Source organism: Filicampus tigris, chromosome 7 (assembly GCF_054856515.1).
Source record: "Filicampus tigris isolate MCC_2025a chromosome 7, RoL_Ftig_1.0, whole genome shotgun sequence".
Taxonomy (NCBI): domain Eukaryota; kingdom Metazoa; phylum Chordata; class Actinopteri; order Syngnathiformes; family Syngnathidae; genus Filicampus; species Filicampus tigris.
Window position 1 is genome coordinate 11,120,119 of NC_141223.1, and position 26,070 is coordinate 11,146,188.

Here is a 26,070-nt window from a genome sequence, read left to right on the forward strand (position 1 = left end):
AACGACAAGCAGGGTCCAAAAGAAATCATGGACTCTGTTGTGAATATGGACACGCTTAATATGATGTGTAATGTGTAATGATCATATATGCAACCAAATCATGGAGGGGATGGGGGGGGGGGGGGGTGCTCTAGCCCACTAATATAGAACAACGACGCAATGGCTTTTGAGCCAATAATGCGGTCAGCGCAGCGACTTGACGACGGATTCAGCGCGCCTCCTAGCGGACATACATCCGCAATGACTGCACCGCATCAGACGGCCAGAGGGGGCGCGAGAGAGACGGGACGGTGACAGTGGCGCTTGTGCTCATGTTAGCAGCCGGACAACAGTAAGCGAGGGGAACTGGGAAACTGTGGCTACACAACTATTGACAGTACGAACAAGGGGGGACGACGACGACGCAGGAAAACAAAGCACTTTTTGTTCCGAGGAGGGCCTGCGTTGCCTTTTACCGACGTGACGAATTGGGGGAAACGAGTGAAAACGCCGTTCACGAGGTAATCTGCTGCATTTCCAGTTCTCCCAATTTACATTTGTGGAGATTATATTGTGCGACTACATTACTTAACATCTGAAGCCCTAAAAGCAAGGTATCTCGTTAAAAATGTTTTAGCATGACTGACAGTTGCCTTGATGACGTCGGGGGTGTTTTTGCACATCTTTAGCATGCTGTTGTTGATGTCAAGCATGGGCTTGATTGTGCAAGCTGTCGCGCGGATCCTTTGCCAGGCCTGGCCATGCTAAGCTACCACGATCGCCACCGTTTTATTGTTGATTTAAAACCCAAATTAACAATCATACAACGTATTGTGACAGCCACTGCTCTAAAACACTCCAGAGGAGTAAAGCACTTGAGATATTTTGGGACCAGAAGGCCTGTCACAGCCCCGACAACACGCCACAACGAACACACGTATTCACTCGTCAACCAGCGGTTTGGTGAGCTGTGATTGAAGCGTAATAGGCCGCATTGCCTCGCAAAGAGATCCCCAATTTGCTGCCAAATTTAGTACTAATAATACCGCGGGACACACATGTTCCACGGCTCCGCCTTGTCTGTCTTTGCCACGCAACGAATAAGGATGCATTGTGGCAGCTAGAGGCAAAGTTGGCAGGCTTTAGCCCATCACAAAGCAGGCATGGGTGAACACAGATGGGAGGTGCTCCGCGTCATGTTAACGCTGCTAAATGGTTCCTTCGCTTTCTGTTATGAATGCCCTCGGGTTTTCATTAACGTCGTCAGAGAAAGCTACAAATCAAGTAAATCACTTTAAAAACAAATTGGAGTAAGACAACTTGATTATAGTAGAGGACACATGCACTCGTTTGTTCACTTGATTATATTTGCCTCCCAACAAGCCAATGAGACCAATCATATTTAGGTCGTCATAAAACAACAACAAAAAGTTTATAATATAATGCCAAAGATTTCTCCCGCTGTTCTTCAGACAGATGTATTGTCTCCATTAGGATGCAGTATAGTAATACACCAAAGCAAACTAAAAAAAAAAAAAAAAATCTTTCATAAATACAGCTCAGACAATGTGCTACCACTCTTGTGTTGGACCTCATTATAGTTCAAGTGTTTAGTGCTTTTCACTGGTTTGCGTTGTTAGTGTAATGTTTCATGGACAAAACCTCCACTTACAGTTACTATTAGAATTTTGGTTTGGTTAGTAATGTTTGATCACTCTAACATTACAAGTAGCAGTCACTGCAGCAGCAGCTGATGGAACCTGCCATATGCGATGCCTTCCTATTTGCGTCACTGTGACACTGAAGCAGGTCAGGAGTAGAAAGGCTGCCTGCTGGATATGTTAACAAGCATTAGTCAGGAGTAGAAAGGCTGCCTGCTGGATATGTTAACAAGCATTAGTCAGGGGGAAAGACGGATTTGGCCACCTGGCAAACTTGAGGTGTGTCCAGATTATTAACGATGTAACAACCGTCTCATGCAAGCTGCGTGTGTAAATATGAATATTGATGGATTGCATTTTCATTCCTTGATATGGATTTGTAATATTGGTGCAAAACACATGCATAAAAATAAATGAATCATCACTTTAAACCCTTAGACAACAAAATGCTCAATAACTTTATCAGTAAGTAATGCAATGCAATGCAATACAATGCAATGCAATTTTATTTATATAGCACATTTCATAACAGCTGGAGCTGTAACAAAGCACTTTACAAACAATAAATTAATAATAAATAATAATAATAATAATAATAAACAATAAAAGGCCATAATACACCGTGTTGATCAATAAATTAACATAAACCACTATATGCACCGAAAATAGCAGTAAGTAGTAATTGGAAGATGCTTGATGGTATATAGTGTGGTCACCTACAACTAGGGGTTGGGCATCGTTTGCATTTGGGCGATTACGATTCCAGTTCCTAACGATTCTCAATTCTGATTCTTTTTTTTATTTGTATTTTATTTATTTATTTATTTCTTTATTTATTTATTTATTTGCAGGGGGAGGTCAAATATTTGAGGGGGTTAAATATTTTGTTTCATGAACTTTTCTGCTGTTTATGAATTTTCCTCTGATTTTCTCAATGGATATTTTTTATAAATATATTAATATAAATACCTATGAGCTTGAATTATCCACAAGAGAGCTTTATTTTGGAGAACCTCAAGAAAATACAATACAAAATACAATAATGCAACTTATAGCATGCTACTTCACATCCATTATGGCCAAGCCAAGTGTGCAAATCAAAAGAAAGATTTGTGCTCGATGTGGGCATTAACCATATTTCATTTGTATACTTACCAGATTCTCACTGCGGTGCGGTCCGTATCACTTGGCTGAGGGTCGGACTCGGAGCTGGCGACCCCACCTCACTATCGGCGTTGTGAGCATGCGTACGCAAGCACACTAAGCATTGGTAGGACGTCTCGACGTGGAGGAAGGAATTTCAGAACAGCGGTAGATGGACGCAAAGAGTCAAACACCGAACACTAACAATTTTACCCCATGTAAATAGAGGTGTTTAATCATATTAGATGTGCAACCTCCTTTGCACAAGATTATTTCTTTACGTGTTGCACTGAGCAGCTTGGCCTATTTTTATGAAGTGCAGCCACTTTTGACCTGTGTCGAACATCCATAATTATCACACTCCGCGAGCATTATCGTGTCATCTTCGTTGATATCTGTGTGTTGTCGGCACTTGCTGCTTGCCGGCGCGACGCACACACATTTCCTATTGGTTATACTTCGCTCTGGTCTGTCGATCGCTCTGTGTCGTGCGCACACTATTTGTACTTTGTTTGTTTTGGGCGGCTTCCTCCACGAGACGGATTAGGAATCTAAATGTGGCACCGACATTTTAAAACCTAAAAGAGTCTGGGAGTGCTAGTCCCGGTTCCCAACCCTACCTTACAACCACACATTTCTAGTTCCAGTGATTCTCAATCAGAGTGACATTTACACTGAAACTGCTATGAGTCATGCTATTACGCAAACGTCATATTGCATATTGTTATCTTACTTTTTATTAGACTGGGATTATCTATTTTGGCCTTTATAAAACTACAACAAAGATATGGTTTGCCATCTTGCTATCTGCTGAAAATGTTTGTCTGTAGGTAGTCTAAAGTAACTGGGTGGGTCAGGGGCCCGTGTAGATAAGAGACCTTGTTTTGCAACTCAAGTTAACCAGCACCAGTGAGATAAGGTTGTGAACAAATGTGTCTTGGTCAGATGGTTCAGGTTTGAGAAGGAACACAGATATTGACACAATTAACAGAACTGAGAATTGTAATTGGTTTAATTACATATGTTGTCATTGTGTTAAATAAAATATGTCATATTTGAGTCTGTTTTACGTTGAAATGGTACTTATAAAATGTACAGTTGATTAAAAATTATAAACATTCATGTTGTCTTGTGGATGCAGTATAAAGGAGCACCAGGGTCATTACAGTTTTGGAATTTTAATTGTAGTTTGTTTTTATTTCTTTTTAAGTTTTGTTTTTTAAAATTTTGTTTTAATTAATTTTTTTAGGGCGGATTTGTTAGTTTTTATTAGTTTTATTTTTTTCAAATACACTTAGTTTTACTTTAGTTTTAATATTAGTTTGTTTTAACATGTCTTGTTTTACTTGTGCATAGGAGTGGGCGATATGGCAAAAATATATCTCGATTTAAAAAAAAAAAATAAAATCACAATCACGATTTTATCATGATTCTTTTTTTACATTGTTTTTTTAAAGACAAATTTGCTCATTTCTGACCATTTTCCTCATGTTAAACATAAAACAAAATCAAAATGTGCAGTGAATGTAAACATAAAAGGTAACAACGTAAACATAAAAACAGCTCGTAACGCAGGTCTAGTACTTTGAAGAGCCTTTTAAACCCCTCGTTTTCCACTGTTTTAATGGGAATCATGTCTTCAGCAAGGTAATAAGTCACTGCCGCAGCTACTTCTTTACACTGCTTGCTTGTTTTTTCATATGGGGTGCTCTTGTTAAATGACTGTTATCGTGGGTTGCGTTAGCTTGGAGCTAGCGGCTGACTCTGGCTACCATGTGTCTGATCTCCGTTTGCTTTGGCTGTCGGCGCTGACGTCCGAACAGAGTCTCTGCAAATTTTGCAAATAACTGGTTTGCGCTTTCTCCTCCGAGGAAAAGCCAAACCAAATCCACACCGTGGATGTGCACTTTCTTTTCGGGACCAACTCTGCTTCGTGGTGACTTTCTGCTACAGCTTCCCGCTATACAAACAAACAGGGAGGCGGGGAGTGACACGTACAGTGCACTGTGCGTGCTGTGATTGGTTGGTCGGGTATACGCGTCAGCGGCTTTGCGCCGCCATAGCGCTAAACTGTTTAGAATGTGCCATGCAGACGATCAAACGATTTTTCGGCTTTATGAGCTCGTGAACACGTTAAACCGCTTAACGATCTAATATCGTCATCACGCCAGTTTCCATTGATTTAATCATCACTAGCAGAAAATGTGAATAGAGGTTTATAGAGCGTTTACTATGACATCTACTGTAATGCGGTATTGAGCAGGTTATGAAAATTTGTGACATGGGAGGATTCGGCCTGACACCAACGTTATTTTGCGTTATGAGAAAAACAAATGAATTCCCTCCACTATTACATATGGCACTGTAGCCTTGGGTCTTTTATTCCTAGAAAAACATTTTGAATGTTGCCGTTTACAATCTCAGATGACCAAAAGTGCGTAAGGATGTTGATTTTAACTTTCAGGTATCAAAATATGGTTTTGGTTAGAACAGCTCTTTTGGTGTGTATCTTGTGATTTTAATTTAGTTGGTCTGTTTATAAATTTCTGTAATCAGTAACGTGATAAAACGGATAACCATGATAATTTTGGTCACTATAATTGTTCAGTTTCATTTCTACTGTACACATAAATATACATCTAATAGGATGGACAGAATGCGTGACCAGGTCAGCACTGCAACCTTTTTCTATGTTCAGGGTGTGCGTTTCTTAGAATTTTGTGGGAGAGGTTGTACTCGGCTCTATGTATTGTGTCAACGCAAGTATTTCTTCAAATCAGTTTGACAAGATTGAACTAGTATTCGGGATCAGGGAGGTGTTTAGAAGCTCAACATTGCTTCTTTTGCCTCTTGACACCCTATGTAGCGATTGGAAACACATGGATCAATGCTGTTCTGATATTTGCCTTAACAAACAGATGTATACATACGGCGTTGAATCGTGTGGATAAGGCAGTTGCTGGCCACAACATTAGGCCCACTTTCATACTGTAGTGATGCAAGAGCTGTATTTAAAATTTTGTTCACATGATGTGCTGATGTTCTTAGGTTTGTACATACGTACATATCGCAGCACCAAATGGTATTCTTTATCTACTGTTACCATTTTTGTCGGACTCTGTACGAACATGTCTGTTGTCACGTCTGCATGGGATCATTTGAGAGAGTCACCTCTGTGTATCATCCTTTCATTTACTTCACACACTGTTTTGCAATTAGTTTGAACTTGTTCAAACATGTTGTCATGGGCAGATTGCTACTTTCATGCCTTATAACTTGCAATTTCTGTTCCATCTTTACATTTGGTAACTCAGGTGGACCGCGCGCTGCCCAGTTTCTCGTGGTAAGCCACCGCCATGCCTTTCCCCTTTGGCAAGTCCCACAAGTCGCCGACGGACATCGTCAAGAACCTAAAGGACAGTATGACGGTGCTTGAAAAGCATGACATCTCTGATAAAAAGGCTGAGAAGGTAGGCTGAATCTTACAAAATTGCTCTTGGACTCATACAGCACATATATGCATTATGTAGTAATTAATTTCAGATTCACATGTGCTGACTTATTCAGGCCACGGAGGAGGTATCAAAAAGCCTGGTGGCCATGAAGGAAATCCTGTATGGGACTAATGAGAAAGAGCCCCAGACCGAAGCAGTGGCCCAACTGGCTCAGGAGCTTTACAACAGCGGTTTGCTCAGCACGCTGATAGCCGACCTGCAACTCATTGACTTTGAGGTAAAAGCTTATTGACCAAGAAGACAAAATACCAAGTAACCATCTAGAGAAAATGAACATGTATCAAATGTAAATGGTGCATGTTGAAAGGGTCTCAAAATGTGTTGTATTCCACTCAATCAGTTATCGTATAGATTTTTTTTTTTTTTTTTGTGTAGAACGCAGGTTACACTTTTACATTCAAAGTAGAAATACTTGGGATCCAAACATGACATCAGCGGTATCGCTTCACCTAATTGAAGTTTGAAGGGGAACAATTTGAACTTCACACTGAACCGCAAATGTCAGTAGTGTGCAATGCTGGTGAGAATGAGGGTTGGAGTTACAAGAACTGCCTCTTGTCTGCAAATAAGCTTTCAGTGATAGGATTTAAAGAGTATGAACAGATGAATAACAACAGAAAAAAAAAAGCTGTTAAAAAAATCCTCTTTCCGCTATCATTTTAACATTGATGTCTTTGGTCCCTAAAGCATTCCATCACAATTAACCAATCGAGATGCTCCCATCTGCATTCTCTCATAGTTTTCTTTAACCAAACAAACCTGCAAACACACGTCTGTAATACCAAAGGGTTTTTTAAGAGACACTTTTCAGAAACACATTCCAATGTTGTCATGAAGGGGGAGTACTTGGAAAGCTTAATATATTTTTTGGGGTGGTACTTTGTGTAAATAGTTTGCGAACCACTTGTATTAGGGCTGTGACAATATATTTAAAAAAATACTGTCACTGCAATAATGGACTGAGCAATAAGCAGAGCTGGGCCATTCCGCCTCCGTGACGGACCGGTCCGTCTATTCGCCAATGACGGATGCCCATTTTGTTGGCGATAAACGATTGATGGCAACCTTAAAAAAATTAATGGATTAAGCATAGGCAGAAGCGCATATGTTCCATCTATGTAATCGTCTATTTTCGGGGCGAGGATTCTGTTTCTTGTTGGCCATGCCGAGGCTGTTTGACAGCTTCTGGGTCCTAAAAGGAGACGTGTTTAATCCGGCCACGGTGAGGCTTCCGTTTCAAATATCACTCATAGACCAGAATCCTGTGTGAGCAGGTTCAGCCATTCAACAACGCTACATCACGGCTCTGCTCAGAAGCCAAGAAGGAGCAAGTGTGTCTGTGCGCGTTCGCTGCTATGGTGTCTCGGACAGAAAAGTCCCGCGAGCTATGAAACGCTTGCTTTAATACCAGTGTAACCAAAACATGTTTGGATGCAGTTTTTCTTGATAAACCATACTGTATATATTTTTCCTTCTGACCATTAGAGGTACACTTTAAAAAAAATAAATATAGATAGATAGTAATTTATTCCAATGATTGAAAAATACATTGCACTGAGCCTGTTTTTTTTCCCTTTCATTACATAATAAATGTGTAATTTCTTTAGATTTATGTAACATCGCAATAATGTTGGTATCAGATGTTCCAATATCGTCCAGCCCTACTTTCTATCCATTGTACCTCTCCCAATTGCTGAGATTGATAAAGTGCCTTCTATTGTTTGACATTGAACAGTGTTGTTACAAGAAATACCACTAGATGGCAGAAGACACCTTAAAACATCAATGACTATAGGTGCGGGTGTAAATGTGAAAGATTGCTTGACTCATTTCTCGGAGGAAAAAAATAATAATGCTTGGTGTAGTTTGTCATTGAAATGAAACGTTGATCGAAGTCGTGGTGTAGCGGAAAACGTTGGCGGTGACACCTTCTCTGTGGCGGTGGATAACAAAGCCCTGTGTTTCTGCCACGCGCCACACCAGAGCTGCTGACTGCTGCTTCCCTGACTCATGCGATTGTGTCATAAGTGGCTGTGTTGTGTGATCTGCCACTTCTTCTTTTACCCTCCCCAATACTTCCTACTGTGGGATTATGGTTGAGAAATACACATAATACAATAAGGAGCTCTGGGGCCATGTTGTCGTCTTAATTACTGGTATCTGTATTTTTAGCTAACTGGCCTGTTGGTTTTGGAGTGTGTTCTGAAAGTATGTCTTCAATGTGCAGTACTTCACTTGTCAGACATTCATGTAGTTATTGTGTCACACACAGGGCAAGAAAGATGTAGCTCAGATCTTCAACAACATCTTGAGACGTCAGATTGGCACTCGGACACCGACGGTGGAGTACCTCTGTACCCAGCAGAATATACTCTTCATGTTACTAAAAGGGTAGGAAACATTTTGAAGGTGTACTCAAATAAAAATACAACACAAGGGGCCAACTTCTCAAAAGAGGTCGAAATGGTAGAGTGTCATATTCCTAAAAGAGGAAGTCAACCTTAAAATTGTCTTTCCTCTAGTCTAAACACGGCATTCTGATTAATATTATGTTTGTGGAATATGAGTTACAGCAGAAGTCAACCCAAACATTTTTTTCAAGAATATTTTCTATGCAGGCCCACTAGTTGAAACACGGCATTCTGATTAATTTTGCGTTTGTGGAATATAAATTAAGCAGCAAAATGCACTCGTTTTTAGCCATCTCTGGGGGCGGCCATTTTGTCTTCTGTCGACTGAAAATGACATCACAACTGCTCACAACGACCAATCACGGCTGACCTGTTTTCTGGATCTGACCCGTGATTGGTCGTTGTGAGCAGTTGTGATGACATTTTCAGTCGACAGAAGACAAAATGGCCGCCCCCAGAGATGGCTAAAAACGAATAGATTAACACTTATTCCGCAAACGCAATATTTATCAGAATGCCCTGTTTCATCTAGTGGGCTTGCATAGAACATATTCTTGAAAAAAAAAAAAAAAAAAGGTTTGCGTTGACTTCCACTTTAAGCAGCAAAATCCCCCCGTTTTTAACCATCTCGGGGATTGGCCATATTGCCACTTTCTGTCGACTGAAAATGACATCACAGTTGCTCAGGGCTCAAGTAACGACCAATTGTGGCTCACTTGTTTTCTGAAGCTGAGTCATGGTTGGTCTTTACATGAGCCCCGAGCAACTGTGATGTCATTTTCAGTCGACAAAAAGTGACAAAATGGCCGCCTCCATTGGATGGACAACGAGTGGATTTTACTATTTAACTCATATACTATAAATGCAATATTAATCAGAATGCCATGTTTCGACTAGTGGGTATAGAACATATTCTTGTAAAGAAAAAAAACATGTTTAATTCATATTCCACAAGCACAATATTAATCAGAATGCCTTGTTTAGACTAGCGGAGCTGCATAGAACATATTCCATCCATTATCCAAAATTGCAAACGTTTTTTGGTTGACTTCCCCTTTAAAGATGACTCCAATGGTTCTGGCAGATTTTTTTTACTCTATTGGTACTGCATCTTCAAGTAGGTGCTGGGATGATTATTGAGCACCTGAATTCTATGTCTGATTTCATGCTTTGTTCCAGTTACTGTCTTTTGTTGAACAAAAAAAATGTGCCACATACTCTGTTGTGTGTGTTGAAGGTTTCATACTAGTTGTTCAGTGGACCTGTTTTTGTGCTGTGCAGGTACGAGTCTCCAGAGATTGCCCTAAACTGCGGAATCATGTTGAGGGAGTGCATCCGACATGAGCCCCTGGCCAAAATCACACTTTGGTCGGAGCAGTTTTATGACTTTTTCCGATATGTGGAGATGTCCACGTTTGACATTGCCTCAGATGCATTCGCCACTTTCAAAGTAAGGAGGCTGTATTGTGATACTGCACACATACAATCATCTAATAATTTCCTCATGTTTTTCGACATGAAGTAATTGGCGCTATTAAAGATTGTCCCATTGACGGAGAATCAATTGGAAAGTCACATGAAGGCCACAATGTTAGCTATAATAGAGACAATTTTAGCAGTCTTGCATTTAAAGGCCAACTTTTTAAATTGTCAGTTAACATTAATGTGTCCCATTGAGACACTTATTAGACACTTATTTTTGGTGAGGTCACGCCATGAGCATAAAATGTTGGCAACTATATATAGTCAAAATTGATTTGTATTCACACATGCATTGGAAAGTATGAAAAAGTATATGTGTCTGACTATTATTGATTATTTTCACCATTACAACTATCGCACTGTAACTTAAATTGTACTTTTCAGTTCAGGGTTCTCATGTCGAGATATTTTATTGTTTCCTTTTCTATGGTGTTTTTGTTCTACCTGTCCGGTCACAGAAAATGGAAGCGGACATTGTCATGACCAAGTCTAAATTTGTCATGATTGTGATTTTAGGACCTCCTTACAAGACACAAGCTACTGAGTGCTGAGTTTCTGGAGCAACATTATGACAGAGTAAGTGTGCCTGTCTGGTTGTGGTGTGTGGCATTGAGCAACGTAAATTGTGCAAGACATCATCATGATTGAGGAAAAAAAATTATGAAGAAATGTAGCGCTCAAGTTGAAATCCTGTAACACTTGAATGATTTTTGTCAGCCATACAGTATCTCAGTTAGGACTGCGTTAAGCCATTTTTTTGTGAAACTATTGCATGGCCTAATGAAATCATCAGCTTCTGTTCTGTTTCATTTCTCTGTAGTTCTTTATTGAATATGAGAAGTTACTCCACTCTGAAAACTATGTGACAAAAAGGCAGTCTCTCAAGGTAATAGCATGGATCCACACTTACAGCATTTGTAAATGGCTCACAGAGCTATTTAATGGTGTCAAGCACCGTTTTTGTGTTTAAAGAAGCCTCCTACGATGAGCACCATAGTGGTGAGCCATTCCTGTTCTTTGTGTGAAAAGAGTGTCATCCGTTTTCTCACTCTGAACAGTTACTGGGAGAGTTGCTCCTTGACCGGCACAACTTCAGCATCATGACAAAGTACATCAGCAAGCCCGAAAATCTGAAACTCATGATGAATTTGCTACGTGACAAGAGCCGCAACATTCAGTTTGAGGCGTTCCACGTTTTTAAGGTAAAGTAATTGAGAAGAAAATGAAAAACACTTTTACAAGCGGCACAATCTCATGTCTGCTATGTCACAATCCAGTTGGAAATCATTTACAAAACTAAGCATTATATTACAGTATCTTTATTTACTTTCAAATATATTTAAAAAAAAAATGTAAATAACACCCCAACCCCACCCACCGGCAACCAACTTATATGCGGCACATGAGTTCCACACTTGGCACACATCTGAACATACGCTTTTCTGCTTCCTGTGTCAGGTGTTCGTGGCCAACCCTAACAAGACGCAGCCCATCCTGGATATCTTACTGAAGAACCAGGCCAAGCTCATCGAGTTCCTCAGCAAGTTCCAGAACGACAGAACAGAGGACGAACAGTTCAATGATGAAAAGACTTACCTGGTCAAACAGATCCGGGACCTCAAGAGGCCCGCCCCGCAGGATGCTTGAAGCAGGGTGCCAAGGACATAGGAGGGGCGGGGGGTGGGGCGGGGCCATCATTTCTTAACCGCTTAATGCCCGGTTAACGGACCCATCAGCTGCTGCTCTTCTGGTTTCTGAACACAATTTCCGGAAACAAGCTACACACAATAACAAAAAACAAATGCATTTCAAGTTGTTGGGAAGTTGCCAGCACGTCAAGTGAACATTTTCATTTTTTTTTTCCACCCTAGAGTTTTTGTTCCAAAGAAAGCAGTTGCTGCTTTCATGCACCTTGAACCACATACGGTCCAATAACACACTAGTCCATCATAAACAAAAGTCAGTGAACCATAAGGTACAACTCCCGCTTGAGACACACATAGGAAGTCAAGATCTCAGTCCTGCTGAAGCCTCATGACATGTCTAACACCTACACATTCATACACACATTCTGCAAGAGTATGGCCTCCAACCTTTGTGATGCAAATGGTACGACATGCCTTGGAAGGTGGCAGATGGGCGTCTTCACCTGATGGCGGCGGCGGGCGCTGCCGTGGCCCGGCCAGAGTGGCTGCCATACGCCGTGGTCAGACTGACACGCACATGCGTCAACGCCTTCATCCAATGCCATGACACACGGTAGTCTTGACCTCCTGTGTGCTGAGTTAAATGACGCAGCACTGAAAATACTCGGGTGAAGGAAGAGAGAGAGAACTTTTGAAAGCCCCAAAGTCCTCTCTGCATTTTTTGTCTTGTACAGGGAGAACATGTACATATGCCTTTTGTTTTTCTTTGTAGATTTTTGTTTGTTTAACCTTAACATAGGAACATAATATTGGTATTTACGCTCAACATATAACGTTAATCGTAATCAGATTACTTTCTAAACCTTCAGCAAGACTGGTCTCAATTGTTTTTGCATTTTACTTTACTGCTGAAATGGTTGCTGGGTTTCTCGTACGTAACTTAACGGGCAGCTCCCAGTTAGCTACCCGACAAGATATTGATCAAATGCACAAAGAGGGAACGTGGAAGTATCAGCAAGGGGTCTGTTCTGTGTTTTGTCAGCACCTTGCTGGTTGGGTGGCTCTAACATCACTCCTGGATAGGAAGGGAAGGTTGGGATCCGTGGAGCTTTATTTAATTTGTAGCCAATTGCCTGTCTAGTAACTAACTACAAATTGGACGTGAGGACACCAAGGGATCCCCACTCATCAATATCAGTGGTTTTGTACTTACCCCTTCATTCTGGGCTATTGGCTTGTTTCTTGGGAAGTGCGTTTGTGGTAAACTTAGCAGGAACATGGTAGCTTTCCTACTTCCTCTAGGTCTTTTAATGGAATATAAATCCAGTACAATGAGTGTTAAGCATTTGTGGCTGGGAGACTTATGAGTGTGATGGTTTGTCCTTCTGGTACTTAAACCTTTGAACAGAATTGCAGTGAGTTGGCATAGTCCACGTGGAAGCTATTTATAGGTCAAACAGGTCATATTAAATACCTATAGTGCAGGCCGCAGCACTACTCAGAGCCCAGCGCCTCCATGCACATTGAACATGCATGTTCCTACACTGGCTGTGCATGATGCTGTACTAATGGCATTGTACTGGAATTGTTAATTTAACAACTTTAAAATGTCACATTGAACTCAGCTTGTATGCAGCTTTTGACACCAATTTCAGCGTAAAACCTTTGGGTGCTTTCAGAAGTTTCAATGTCCTGAGCCGAATGAGAATAAAGAAAAAAAAGTTTAAAATGAAATGATGCTGTTATTTTTTGGGCTTCAACCCCCAAAAATCATCATGTGCCGTTCCCCACCGGGAATAATAACGGCAGCCTGCATTGCAGCTGGATGTCAAAGGTGCATTATTCCAAAAACGCTGTGGTTATTGTAGTTTGTATTGTAGAACTGCACTGCATCATATTCGTGCAACCACACTATAAATGTTACTTCATATTCAGAGCATTTTGTTGTAAAGCTGTGCATTTCAATCACCACTATAATACTACTTGTATTTTAGCATTATCAAAGATGCACACACAGCTGCTGCCGTACAGCACTTACTATATTTCATGTGTTTTATGTCTGTTCTAGAAGTCTTAAGCATACACATGCAGTTTTGTAATTAAGACTCAGATTGCGTCTCTGTATTTTAGTGATAGACTTATGCTTAAATTGTATTGAACTGTATTACATTGTGCATGTGTACATAATATGGGTCTAGTAAGTGTATTTCCCGAGTGTAGAGTTTCAAACTGCGGTCAGGCCAGCCTCCGCAGTGTCAGGTGGTGAAGTGTCCCCAAGAACTACCGTTGACTGGTCTTGGGATAGCATAAGGTGAATGTTTAATAATTTTTTGAAAAAAGGGAAATGGTCACAACTGCAGATTATAGAGGCATTTTATTTTGAAATACAGCATCAGAACTGAATGAAAGTGCTTTGGTTGGAGTCCTGGGGTGGTGTAATGTCCCCTAGAACTGGACTGGTCTTGGGATAAGGTTAATTTATGATCTTTTTATCACTATCATTTGTTATTATTTAATGTATGTTTATGTATGTGTATTGTATATATGTATATACATGTTTATATGTATATCTATATATATATATAGGCGGCACGGTGATCGACTGGTTAGCACGTCCGCCTCACAGTTCAGAGGTCGTGGGTTCGATCCCGGCTCCGGCCTCCCTGTGTGGAGTTTGCATGTTCTCCCCGTGCCTGCGTGGGTTTTCTCCAGGTACTCCGGTTTCCTCACACATTCCAAAAACATGCATGGTAAGTTGATTGGATACTCTAAATTGCCCCTAGGTGTGATTGTGAGTGCGGATGTTTGTCTCTGTGTGCCCTGCGATTGGCTGGCAACCAGTTCAGGGTGTCCCCCGCCTACTGCCCAAAGACAGCTGGGATAGGCTCCAGCACGCCCCGCGACCCTTGTGAGGATAAGCGGTACAGATAATGAATGGATGGAGAGAGAGAGAGAGAGAGAGATATATATATATATATACACACAATGTACTGTACATCCATCCATTATCTATACATATATTTATATATGTACAGTATATATACATATAGAGAGTGAGAGAGGTATATATAAGTATATATATATATATACTGTGTGTATATATGTGTGTGTGTATATATATATATATATATATATATATATATATATATATATATATATATATTTGCAGGTTTAAAGAAAGTAACTGTCAGTGCCCAGGATCATTGTAATGTAATCAATACTGTACCTTGGGAAAATAAACAGTACCCTTGTCAAGGGCCCTTTAAGAATGAAAAATGAGACCAAAAAAACAGCCCACTTCCGGTAGAGAGAAAAGCCAGTTACTCGGTGAGAAGGTGGCCTCTCTAAAAGGTGAAGGTTTTTGTTTTTGGTCAGCCATTCCAACACGATCTGCAGGACAGACACGCACACCTGACAAATACACAAAAATATGGTGAAGATAACTTTCCAGCCTGTCGCGGGGCAGAAAGAAGATAAACAGAATGATGGCGACAAGACCGAAATCTTCATTCCACGTCCAACGGTGAGTGATTTCCTTTTTTTTCCTAACCGCGTCTGTTCCGCTGTCATGAATGTTGCTTGTTGTTTTTATTATAACGCGGGCTGAGTGTGCATCGTGTACTTGCACACCAATGCTTGACATGACACCGTATCGCCATTTGGTTGACGCTGTGAAGGCTTTCTCTTACAATCCTCTCATTTTAGCCTCCATTCAACTTAGTGGAAACCCATCCGCGATATATTTTTTTCTGTAGAGGACAACACGCAAAGCCAGTATTGTAGAGTGATATTGTACTATTTTGTATTGTATAATATATTCTATATATGTATTGCAGTCTGCCGCGACTTGCAAAATTATACCCAAAAATCCACAAACAACTGCACCCTATTACCTTAGGCTGGATAGAAGAAATGTATCAGCTTTTGCTGACAAGATGGCAGATGCAGATGCCTGCAGGATCATATTTAAGTGTTCACAGCTAGTGAGCGGTGCAGTCATCAGCTCATGCTGCGTATGGAAGAGTCCCTGCACACCTTAGTCTATCTTTACAAGGTGACGATAGACAGGGAGTATTGACAAACTGCAGTGTTTTGTGTGCATTCCTGACTCGGAAATGTGCTTTCCAGAGAAGAGGACCACGCAAATAGGCCTCGGGGTGCGTCACGCTCTCGGCTGGTGTGAAATAAAATCCTCCATCTCAGTGGGATGAGAGAACACAAAGGGCTGCGTGTCACAGGATGTGTTCACACATGCACAGTTGTGTCCTTGTCCTCGTGCGCCCATGCAGTCTCCCCAAATGTTCCCATTCAGAGTGTCACACAGATTGTGTAGGGACTGCACATCTTGATCTTGTCAAATGCATAAGTACAGAAGCGTGGAACTGCCAATGTGGAGTGGAGTTTTTCTTTAACTGGCAAATACGTTGGAATGTACGCGCGAGTATGTTCGAGTGTACAGTACTTGCAAATGCGTTCGATCGTAATTGCAAATACGTTCGAACCTACTTGTAGTCTAAATTCTTCTTTTACCTGATAATGCCACGATGTCTTGACTTGCCCATGCACAAGTCACATTTTTTTTGTAGGGTAGTCATGTCAAGTTTATTTCTATAGCCTTTAATCACAAGAAAGTCTCAAAGGGTTTCACATGCCAATAGCTGACAGCATGTAAACGACATCCCCTGATCTTAACCCCCAGGAGGGCAAGAAAAAACAAAGTGAATAAACAAAGGCATTTTAACGTCATCAGTCGAGGCCCAAGTACGGTTCCAATTGAACGAATAAACTAAGAACTCACGGACTACCTGAATGTTGTTGTTGTCAGCTAGCTAAAACCAAGGATGCGTTGGTTGGATTCTAGCTTGGCTAGGAAAATATCAGAAGATGCATTTTGTATTGCTACCACCAAAATATGTCAGAGGAGGAAGTTAAAGGGACACTTGAGTTTAACATTGGCATTTATATAATAGATTTGCATGTAAAAATGACATCAATACTAAAATGCCAATATATCAAATATATCATATGAACTTGTTTGTGAAAACATGGCCATCCTGACCCAACCATCCCTTTAACAAGTACCTAGCCGTTCCAGTTTACAAAGAGACTCACATTCTTAGGAAGAAAATTCTCGTGTACGTTCAAAGCAAGACCTTATTTGGCAAGTTTTCACGAGACCATGCACCAGTTACAGTTGTGATTACTTTCAACAGTAATCCTTTTTTTTCTCGTTAAAGACTTTGTTGCTATCTTGCCGCTTGGCCTGATTCATTCTACAAATCTACAATACGCCACACATACTGAGCTGTCAGTGTTGCCGCCCAAACATTCTTATGTGACAATACATGCAACATAATGACCCGTTCTGACACTAATTCGACAATTCTTCTTCAACGTTCGTTTTTAATGGCCAATTCACTTCTCTATTGGAGTCACCACTGATTCGTGCACAGCCCCATTACATAGTGACACCTCGCCAAAAAAGATGGGTGCAAGTGGTGCTAGCAGATGGGCTGTGAGACTGGAGGCGTCGATGCTGGATTCACACCATCTCATCTCATCTTGGGTTTCGCTGTGCCAAGTAGTCGCATCACTTCCTCTGGTACTTGCAACATTAGTCAAATTTTATTAGAAATAGCTAAAAAAAAAAAAAAAGTAAATTTAGTCGCATACGTAGAGAGTTATATTACAAATACTTCTTGCAGTGTACGGTAATTCTACACCCGAGCAATCTACAATAACTGTTAATCCTACGTAATAGATACATAATTATTATTTTATATTTATTTTAAAGTTTTATATCGGGGGGATTTACGCCTCTGTTGCACTGTTGAGAACCCCAGACATGGTTTCCACACTTATAAATACTTGCTATACAATAAATATAACTTTAAAAATGAAAAATGAAGAATACCGTGGCAGCGGGCGATTACGACGGAACGTTCGCTAATAATAACTACGTTAAAGTTTTAATTTTTTTTCATAAAATTGTCTTACCTTAACTAGAATGCTGTAGTGCATTTCAACCAAAGGTACAATTTTGTACTTTTAAACGCTCTGCGTCGTCGTTGTGCAAAGCGGAAGTAAAAGTTCTTCTTCGTTGCCTCCTACTTATTTTAAAAACGAAGAAGCACGGTCCGTGGAGGCAATCATGGTTTAACTTTCTCTTTGCACAACAACAACAAGGTCCTTTGGATAAAATGCAATGCGGGATTGTAGTAATTGTTTTAAGACGAACTTATGACAAAACTAACAAACACGTTCACACTTTATTTGCCGATGTCTCATCGTCCTTGCCACAACTTGTATCAACAACTTGTAACAACTATCCTTTGTGCTGTGCTCAGCGCGCTCCCCTCACAACTTATGAAGGCAGCTGTTTACTATCCTTTTATGCGGCTTGACTCGACTAAATGATCATCACATTCGAATAACGCTAGGAATTTCCGAACATAACGTTGTTTGTTTCGCCGTCATCGTCGCGCTGAGCGCATTCGTGCGCGCTCTGCTCACTACATGTAAACATAGCTGCCGAACGGCACATGTGAATAAAAACGTCATGGGTTTGCGAACAGAACATTGTTCGAAAGTGCTGTTAGTTTGTTAGCGTGGACGAGACTAGCGAGAGGCTGCAATGATGCGCAGCCATCAGCTCACGGGTGCTCTCGTTGGTCATCTCGCGCTGGGAACCAGTCACGCGCATTTTATGAGTGCCTGCGGGTATGTACAAAGCCTCCTAGTCAACTCGTATGTTTGAAACAATGCGACTTTGTGCAATATAGCTGCCGATTATGGCTGTGTTATTTCATTTTTAATTTGATATGAATGCTTCTGAAAAATCTGCAATGCACTGAGGGCGCGAAAGTTGAAGCGCGAAGTAGCGAGGGATCACTGTACTTCTTCCCAACACTGAACATGTAAATAAGCGGGTAGTCGAGGCAGAAACAAATGCTTCGATTGTTTTTTTTTTTTTTCTTGAAACAAGGTCCTCTAATTCGTTTCACCACTACTTCAAACAGCTTCTACTTTAACACTCACAGAGCAGCAACATATACACCAGAGCTGGGCATCGCCTAGCCTCCACCGCGTTCCGTCCTGCATAGTTAATCGACCACGTGGTCCCGGTCCGTCCGTCGTCGGCGACAGCCAATCGGCGTCGAGAACGCAATCTTCGCGTCACACGCAGGCGCCGCACGAGAAGACACAGCGCCAAACAATGAAGAAATATCAAACAAAAACAACAGACACACACGCGCACAGCGTGGTGATCGGTGAAATAAAAACAATATGGTGCACGTCATTGTGTCTGTGGGACGGAAAGGTACACAACACTGTTTTATTTGTTAATTTTTCCTTAGTCAGAATCGTGTCAGGAGTGCAGCACCTGCGTTTGACGTGGTACAGGTTAAGTCCCTTCTTGATGTCGTTTGGCTGACTCGGACTGACTGGGACCATGTGGGTCGATTAAATATGCAGACGGGAAATAGGCGATGCCCAGTTCTGGCATACACACGAAGCATACAACAGTCCTGCATATTGTCGCTGTCCTGTGAAAAACACTTATCTCCATTTTTTTCCCAATTTTCTTATTTTTACATGAATGGTGTTTCCGTGTTATAGACATCGCATTAATGTGAAAATTAAAACGTTTCCAAAATCGGAGATGTGTTTTTCCCAGGACAGTGACGATATACTGTCTCTGCTCTGTGGGAATGTCTATTACTACATTTTACTAGTGGACCTTCTCTGCCTCTTTTTGCTTGTATACTGTAAAAAAAACTCATTAAAAAACAGATTGCTTGAAAGTCAGGCATATGGCCGAGGTACGCAAGATTAATCGCAATATAGCAGGGCGTTCACTTTTTTGGGGAATGGCAACATTTCAGTTTCTTTAGGCACTCTAGCATTGTGGTGTCAATGAAGTTAAGTGAGATGGGAACTGTTTGATGGAACCTGCAACTGTTCTATTGGTTTAAATGTATCTTTTTTTCCAGGAGGAGGAGGATGAGCTTGTCCTCCCTTTGCGGCCCAAGAAGTCGCCGCTCAACGGGCTGTGCTGCCTGACGTTTGGCCTGGTTGTCTTCATGGCCGGTCTGGTCCTCTCCTCCATCTACGTGTACCGCTACTACTTCATACCTCACGTAGGCCACCTTCTTGTCTGTCGCTACTGCAAAAAGTGCATTTGAGGAAATTGCAAATGAAACAGTGGATGGTTGTTTTTTTTATTTGTTTTAAATTGTGAGCAAGTTTGATTAACTTTGAGAACATTTTCTGGCATTGTCTGCTTGAAAACAGGCCCCAAAGGGGAACTTGTTCCACTGCAAGGTGGTTTACGAGGACTCTGTGTACGCACCGCTTCGTGGGCGACAGGAATTGGCAGAAAACGTTGGCATCTACTTGGCCGACAACTATGAGAAGATCACTGTGCCCGTGCCTCATTTTGGAGGCAGCGATCCTGCTGACATAATCCACGATTTTCACAGAGTGAGCAAACATTTGATTTGTACTTGTATGTCAAATTCATCCACGTTTCACACACTAAAGCACATTGAGCTTGCATTCGTTTATGAGGATCGAGGGTGTTTTCACCTTCTTTTGTCTGCGACTTTTTCCTTTGAGGCATATCCCTCCTCAAATTTCAGACTGTTTTCAAAATACAGTTTTGGAAATTGTATCGTGCACTGTCATTTGTTTTATGATTAATAATATTATAAATAAATTCATCCTGGTTTCAGTGTTGGAAGCATTCTTCCCATGTGTATCGTCAAATATATGCAACATTTCCAGAGGCCTGCTGCTTGCATGTTTAAAATACTGTGTGACTTAAAATCTTTTAGAAACAGTTTTAAGCTATTTATTCTTATATCTTCATCTGCAATAAGCAGCTGTGTTTTGCAGGGATTGACCGCGTACCACGATATTGCCCTGGACAAGTGCTATGTGATTGAGCTCAACACCACCATTGTGATGCCCCCGCGCAACCTTTGGGAGCTGCTTATTAACGTCAAGGTAATGCATTCATTGTTTACAAGCTCTATGTAACCATGCACGTTATGTTAATAATTATTGTTAATGTATGTAATGTTAATGTTAATAATATTTTTATTAGTTAATAATATTAAATATGTTCATATTTGCATTATTTATATATCGTTCAAATTGTTTCATCACACCCCACTGTTGACGCTTGTCAAGTTATTTAGGTGCAATTTGGTCGTAAAAACAGCCAAATCAATTGTGTTCGGCAAAGGCGATTATGGGGAAAAAAAATTATAATCATGATGATTTTTTGGGGGGAGGGGTTGAAATCACGATCAGAGCTGGACACAAACTTGCCTGCTGAACTCAAGGTCCGTTTATTTTGTTGAAATAACCAATCCTTTTGCTCTTCTTTTATAAATAAACTCCAATCTTTCCAGTGGTTGAATGACCATACACACGCATCAACTGTTGCCTTCACAGCGGTCAAAAACTGTTTCCTCTTCCGGGCAACACCCGCCCAGGCAATGGAAATTGACTTAAATAGGCTTTCTAACAAGAAATACACTGTGCAATACTATATGCAAACATAATCTGCTCCTACACACCGGCCCCTAATTCTTATGGCAGGAAGACAGAACAATTCAAACACAAACAAAGAAGAGCCATAATGTGGAACCTTAATTCTCACACACACACAATGTTAATGCATGTTATTCTTTTTACACCTCTTGAACCAGACATAGTTTAGTTATTGATCTCTCAATAATGTCGTTTTTAGTTTGTAGCTTAAAAAGCGCCCCGTGCCCTTTTTTTTTCGGAGAAAACCTCTAACACAGGAACCACGTGGAGCAGAAGAGTCCATGATAACGACGAGTTAAACTCCGCTTCCTTTGGTTCCACTTTTGCCTTTCTTTGTAACAATGGCAGATCCACTCAGATCCATTGTTTCCAAAATAGGTCCGAAATATACTGAACTTGTCTCCATCCACGCTTCACATACATGTCAGAAGAATCAAAAGGGCCAGGAGGTAAGACTGGTTTTCCTTTCAAAAGCGGAAGATGGTTCGGTGTGAGAGGTTCAAGGTCATTTGGGTCATCAGAGTCCACTTGAACATTGGCATAGATTGCGGGCCAGTTTTCCTCAGACTCCCAAAGAGAACGGGGGCCATTAAGCCAACGTTGGTTTTGGTGGAAGTCGGGCACCCCCGCATTCCTCTGGGTTTTCTTTGGAACCCACATGTCGCCATTGAGAAGGGCTTGAGACTTCTCTTATGGCCGGGATCTCATTTGCCACAACTGTGTGGAAACGCTTGTCTTCATTATTGACATATTTCAAAACAGATGTGCTGCCAGTCCAAAACACTGATTTGTCCAACTGAAGTTGAAGCTCTGCCTTTAGCATCACATCAATCCTAACAGCTAGGACAGCAGCTGTTAGTTCCAGTTGTGGAATTGTTACAGAGCAGACCTCGAGCTCTCTCAACAGGAAGGTCATCACAATCCAGATTCATCTCCTTTATATCAGTTGCCAATTGCTCTTCTGCAATTGTCTGCAATACGGCTCGACTATTACTTATCCATTCCTCCAATAAGAAACCACCCCGCTTACAGGGAGCATTAAGTTCTTTTACCGATCATGAGCCACAGTTTCTCAATTGTTCATTTCCGAAATGTTGAAGAAGACCCTTTGCCACAGTGTAGCCACGTTCAGGAGGCATACGTTGGCAGCTACGTACCGATTCCTTCGTCTGTCCTCTTGTGAACTGTTCTAAATAATGACTCCTTGTTCAAATGCTTTCACAAATGCTTGACACTGAAACGGATCTCCTTCAAATGTAAGAATATCTCGTGATGGCAGAGATAGTAAGCGCTGTTGTTGCACAAGGGCAGCTGTTATTTCTTCATTTTGCTTACGCATGATGGTGACAATGTCTCCAGGTGAAATGTCATCATTTGGTGTTGATTTTGTTTGTGGCGTACGTGCCAGCAGGCAGCAGTACTTGTTTTGTTTCCGAATGCTTTTGATCATGCGTGTCAAGATTTTGCTCGACAGTTGTTTGGTGTCCAAATCGTTTTGGCGGCACATCCATTTCTTGCCATTTACTTTGCTGTGTTATCCAATGTTGCAGGTTCATATTCTTTTACTGTTGGGTTAAGAGGTGGTGGTGTAGCTGGTGCCGATTTTGGTCCTTTGCTTTTCAAAATAGGAGCTCATGCCGTCAGTTGGTGGAAGAGAGTGAGCTTGTCCGTCTGAAGCCTGATAAACTGCTAATTTAGCATTTTTGATGCGGCCAGCCCGCTCTCCAACGCGAGCTGTTCCCTTTTTCCTTTTTATCAGCTGTTTCTGTTCCTCCAGAGCATGTTTTTCCCTTTTAAAGCTGCCATCCGTGTTACCAGCGCAGCTCTTTCTGCTTGTGCTTTTTAGTTTTGCAGATATTGTAGCACTCGACCGATAACTTGTGCCACTTCTGTATGAACATTTTCCCACATTTGAAACACTGCCATTAGGGTTTATGTCATCATGACCAGTACCATCTTTAGTGTTCAAAACACCAGTATTTTCCTTTTAGACACTTGTTTTTCATTGAATTTTTTTTTTTATACATCCTCAATAAATTCATCATTGAACATCATTTTTGCTTTAAACCATGTTTCATGCCACTATGGCGAGCCACAGAGCACGCTTCGACCGCTGGCACGCTAACATTTGGCAATGTGTCCATTTTTGCGGCGCGCTCCTCCATAACGGTAAAGCAAATGCGTAATCAGTCAGCGGATCGCAGCGAATCGCACGACCCGGAGTTTGTCCAACCGACCCGAACCGAAATGTGATTTTAGCATACGTTACACCCCTACTCTATCGTGGTTTTTCACCCTTTTCACCTTTCGTGGGTCAGTCAGGAACCTATTCCCTGTGACAAGCGGATTCACTGTTTCCTTGCTGTATGTTTTGGGGTCCCGTAGAAAGGAACGTACCTGCCTCAGACTTACATCATTCACGAAGAGATGGTGGTGACCGGCAAAGTGCACAACATGCATCAGCTGGGACCCTTCATCTACCGCCTTTGTAACGGGAAAGACACGTACCGCTTGACCCGCCGTGTCTCCCGCAGACGTAAGTAGATTTAAGCTAGTCCCTCACAAAAAAAGGTAGGTGGAGGTCACTGACTTTTTGTCACGTGACCAGAAGTGTAGAAGTGTGACCTGAGCCCGTCTGTCTCTGTCCACTTTTCTCTCACAGGCGTCACCAAGCGAGAGGCGAAGGACTGCCACCGCATTCGTCACTTTGAGAATACGTTTGTAGTGGAGACGGTTATCTGTGATGAAGTGTGAGCAGGATGGTCACAGGTGTGTCACGGCGCCCCACCTGAGGCACATCCCAGTCACCTCCCCAGCTCCTGTAGCACCCTGTGGATTTGATCATGTTGCACTTTACCGCTCATTTGACGTCGTATGTTCTTCTCCATCCCCTGCTTAATTGACCCCTTTTTTTTTTTTTTTTTTTTTTTTCCCCACTGGCAAATATTTGTCTCAACATATGATGCAATAATAACCTGCAGGTTGTCTCACAAGATTTTTATGTAGCCAAGCCTTTTGGCCTGTGCCCTTCGGGAGCGCTATGATGGTTACTGTTGTTAGGAGGGATGGCTGTTTCCATGTGTTGTCAAAGTGCACTTTTTTCTCCTCCTCCTGCTCTGGAGGCTTCTTATCAAAGTGTTTAGTAACACTGTTCTGTACACAATGTGAAATTCTTCTTTTCGCCGCATCATCTTGTCCCTTCTCAATCTCTTTACTGGAAAGATTAAACTACTGATGACTAGTTGCGCTTGCATTTTTGCTTCTGCTTGTTCCACCTTTACTCTGCTGGTAAAAAGGCACCAAGTAACAAAATTGATGGGCAATATTGGGCATGGCTTCCAGCCTTGAAAAAGTTAAGAGCCATAATTAGTTTTAATGGCCATCATTTTTCAATCTAATTAATGTATTTAAAATAATGCATTTGTGAATCATTTAATAGTATACTGTTAGTATCTGTTTCTCCCTTGCATGCATTTTAGCTATTTGATAAACAGTTTTGTAAGATGTATAACGCCTTAGTCCAGATTCAAAGACTGGACTAATGTTATTACTAATATAACAAATGGGTGCATATTATTTGATGTTAGGTAAATACAACCGACTTTTATCTGTATATATTACCTGCCTATGAAATCTTGTCTGTGAATAAAGTTTAAAAAGACTTTGTCAGTGCTTGATGTATTCTTGATCTAGATGTCCAAGAAGGGTCTTGAAATCCTTTGTAATCATGCTTTTAATGCTGATTTAAAAAAAAAAAAAATGTATTTCATTATTTTTCCGGCACATTAGTTTTTTGAAATATTTTCATTTGTTTTTTAGGTTTGATCTATAAAAACTTGTACAATATGAATTTTACCATGTCTTGTCATTTATAGCGATTAATTTAGAAAAAAAAGTCCACGTTGCTGAACCTAACCCTTAATTCATAAATATTATGACTCAATACTTTACTATATTACATATCATACTATTATTGTTATTATGATTAAAATTGCATGTGCGAGAGAAAAACACGGAGCAGATTCGTAATCAGCACAAGAAATGAGTCTTAAAAAAGTTGACTTGCATCTCATTAAAAGATTTCGTAAAATTTTGTTGACCAGTGTAATTAACGCACTTGATTACCTTATGTCTCTGAAGACACACGCCTATGGGATTTAGTTGCTTGGTGTGGTGCCACTCTCTAATTGCTATTGGCAGCCCATGTAATCATGTTACTGTCCTCCTTACACTTGAGTGCCATACATTGGTGATTGGTACTGCATAGCCAGTGGCCACTCCCACCGCAGAAGACTTTTGCCCGAAGATTTGTGGCTTGTCATTTTGCGTTTCAGCAAATTCCATGGGAATGCAGCTTTATTTCTATAGCGCATTTCATACACAAGGTGCAATGTGTTTAACATAAATAAAAGTACATTTAAAATTTGCAAGCAAAAGAGTTAAATACATGTAAAAATATAAATTAGCTTAAATGAAAAATTACTCAAAGAATTTACGGTGCAAGATTTAAAAGCATTTACTGTACACTTGGTGCTAACTTCACTTCTCTTGACAGCTTATTACATTTGTGCGTAACAGCTAATTGCTGCTTCACCATGTTTGCTTTGAGCTCTGGGCTGCACTAATTGACAGAGGTCGGCATTCGTCAGTGCGTTAGTCCGTCTATGAGCTC

General features: G+C 41.0%; 2 protein-coding genes across 4 annotated transcripts; both read left to right on the forward strand.

The window, feature by feature from the left end:
• Positions 1-251: 251 nt before the first annotated feature.
• Positions 252-13,565, forward strand: cab39 (calcium binding protein 39). 3 transcript variants are annotated; one of them, XM_086036327.1, is made up of 10 exons: positions 252-500; positions 2,799-2,910; positions 6,098-6,253; positions 6,351-6,515; positions 8,571-8,689; positions 9,991-10,159; positions 10,708-10,767; positions 11,012-11,077; positions 11,250-11,393; positions 11,650-13,565. In XM_086036327.1, the coding sequence occupies exons 3-10, from the start codon at positions 6,140-6,142 to the stop codon at positions 11,836-11,838; spliced, it is 1,026 nt and encodes a 341-aa protein (XP_085892453.1). In that variant the 5' UTR covers positions 252-500; positions 2,799-2,910; positions 6,098-6,139; the 3' UTR covers positions 11,839-13,565. The 3 variants fall into 3 exon arrangements, with proteins under 3 accessions (XP_085892453.1, XP_085892452.1, XP_085892454.1); XM_086036326.1 differs by lacking the exon at positions 2,799-2,910 and having other exon boundaries at positions 253-500; XM_086036328.1 differs by lacking the exons at positions 252-500; positions 2,799-2,910 and adding an exon at positions 573-593.
• Positions 13,566-15,132: 1,567 nt separating this feature from the next.
• Positions 15,133-25,060, forward strand: itm2ca (integral membrane protein 2Ca). The gene is made up of 6 exons (XM_086036137.1): positions 15,133-15,360; positions 19,832-19,978; positions 20,133-20,321; positions 20,736-20,846; positions 23,784-23,934; positions 24,061-25,060. Exons 1-6 carry the CDS (start codon positions 15,268-15,270, stop codon positions 24,150-24,152), a joined length of 783 nt encoding a protein of 260 aa, XP_085892263.1. The 5' UTR covers positions 15,133-15,267; the 3' UTR covers positions 24,153-25,060.
• Positions 25,061-26,070: the final 1,010 nt, after the last annotated feature.

Coding starts and splice junctions, on each gene's coding strand:
- itm2ca (XM_086036137.1), top strand. CDS start 15,268: ATGGTGAAGATAACTTTCCAGCCTGTCGCGGGGCAGAAAGAAGATAAA. Junction 15,361..19,831: donor TCTTCATTCCACGTCCAACG/GTGAGTGATTTC, acceptor CTTTTTTTCCAG/GAGGAGGAGGATGAGCTTGT. Junction 23,935..24,060: donor CCGCCGTGTCTCCCGCAGAC/GTAAGTAGATTT, acceptor TTTCTCTCACAG/GCGTCACCAAGCGAGAGGCG.
- cab39 (XM_086036327.1), top strand. CDS start 6,140: ATGCCTTTCCCCTTTGGCAAGTCCCACAAGTCGCCGACGGACATCGTC. Junction 6,254..6,350: donor CTGATAAAAAGGCTGAGAAG/GTAGGCTGAATC, acceptor TGACTTATTCAG/GCCACGGAGGAGGTATCAAA. Junction 10,768..11,011: donor TGGAGCAACATTATGACAGA/GTAAGTGTGCCT, acceptor ATTTCTCTGTAG/TTCTTTATTGAATATGAGAA.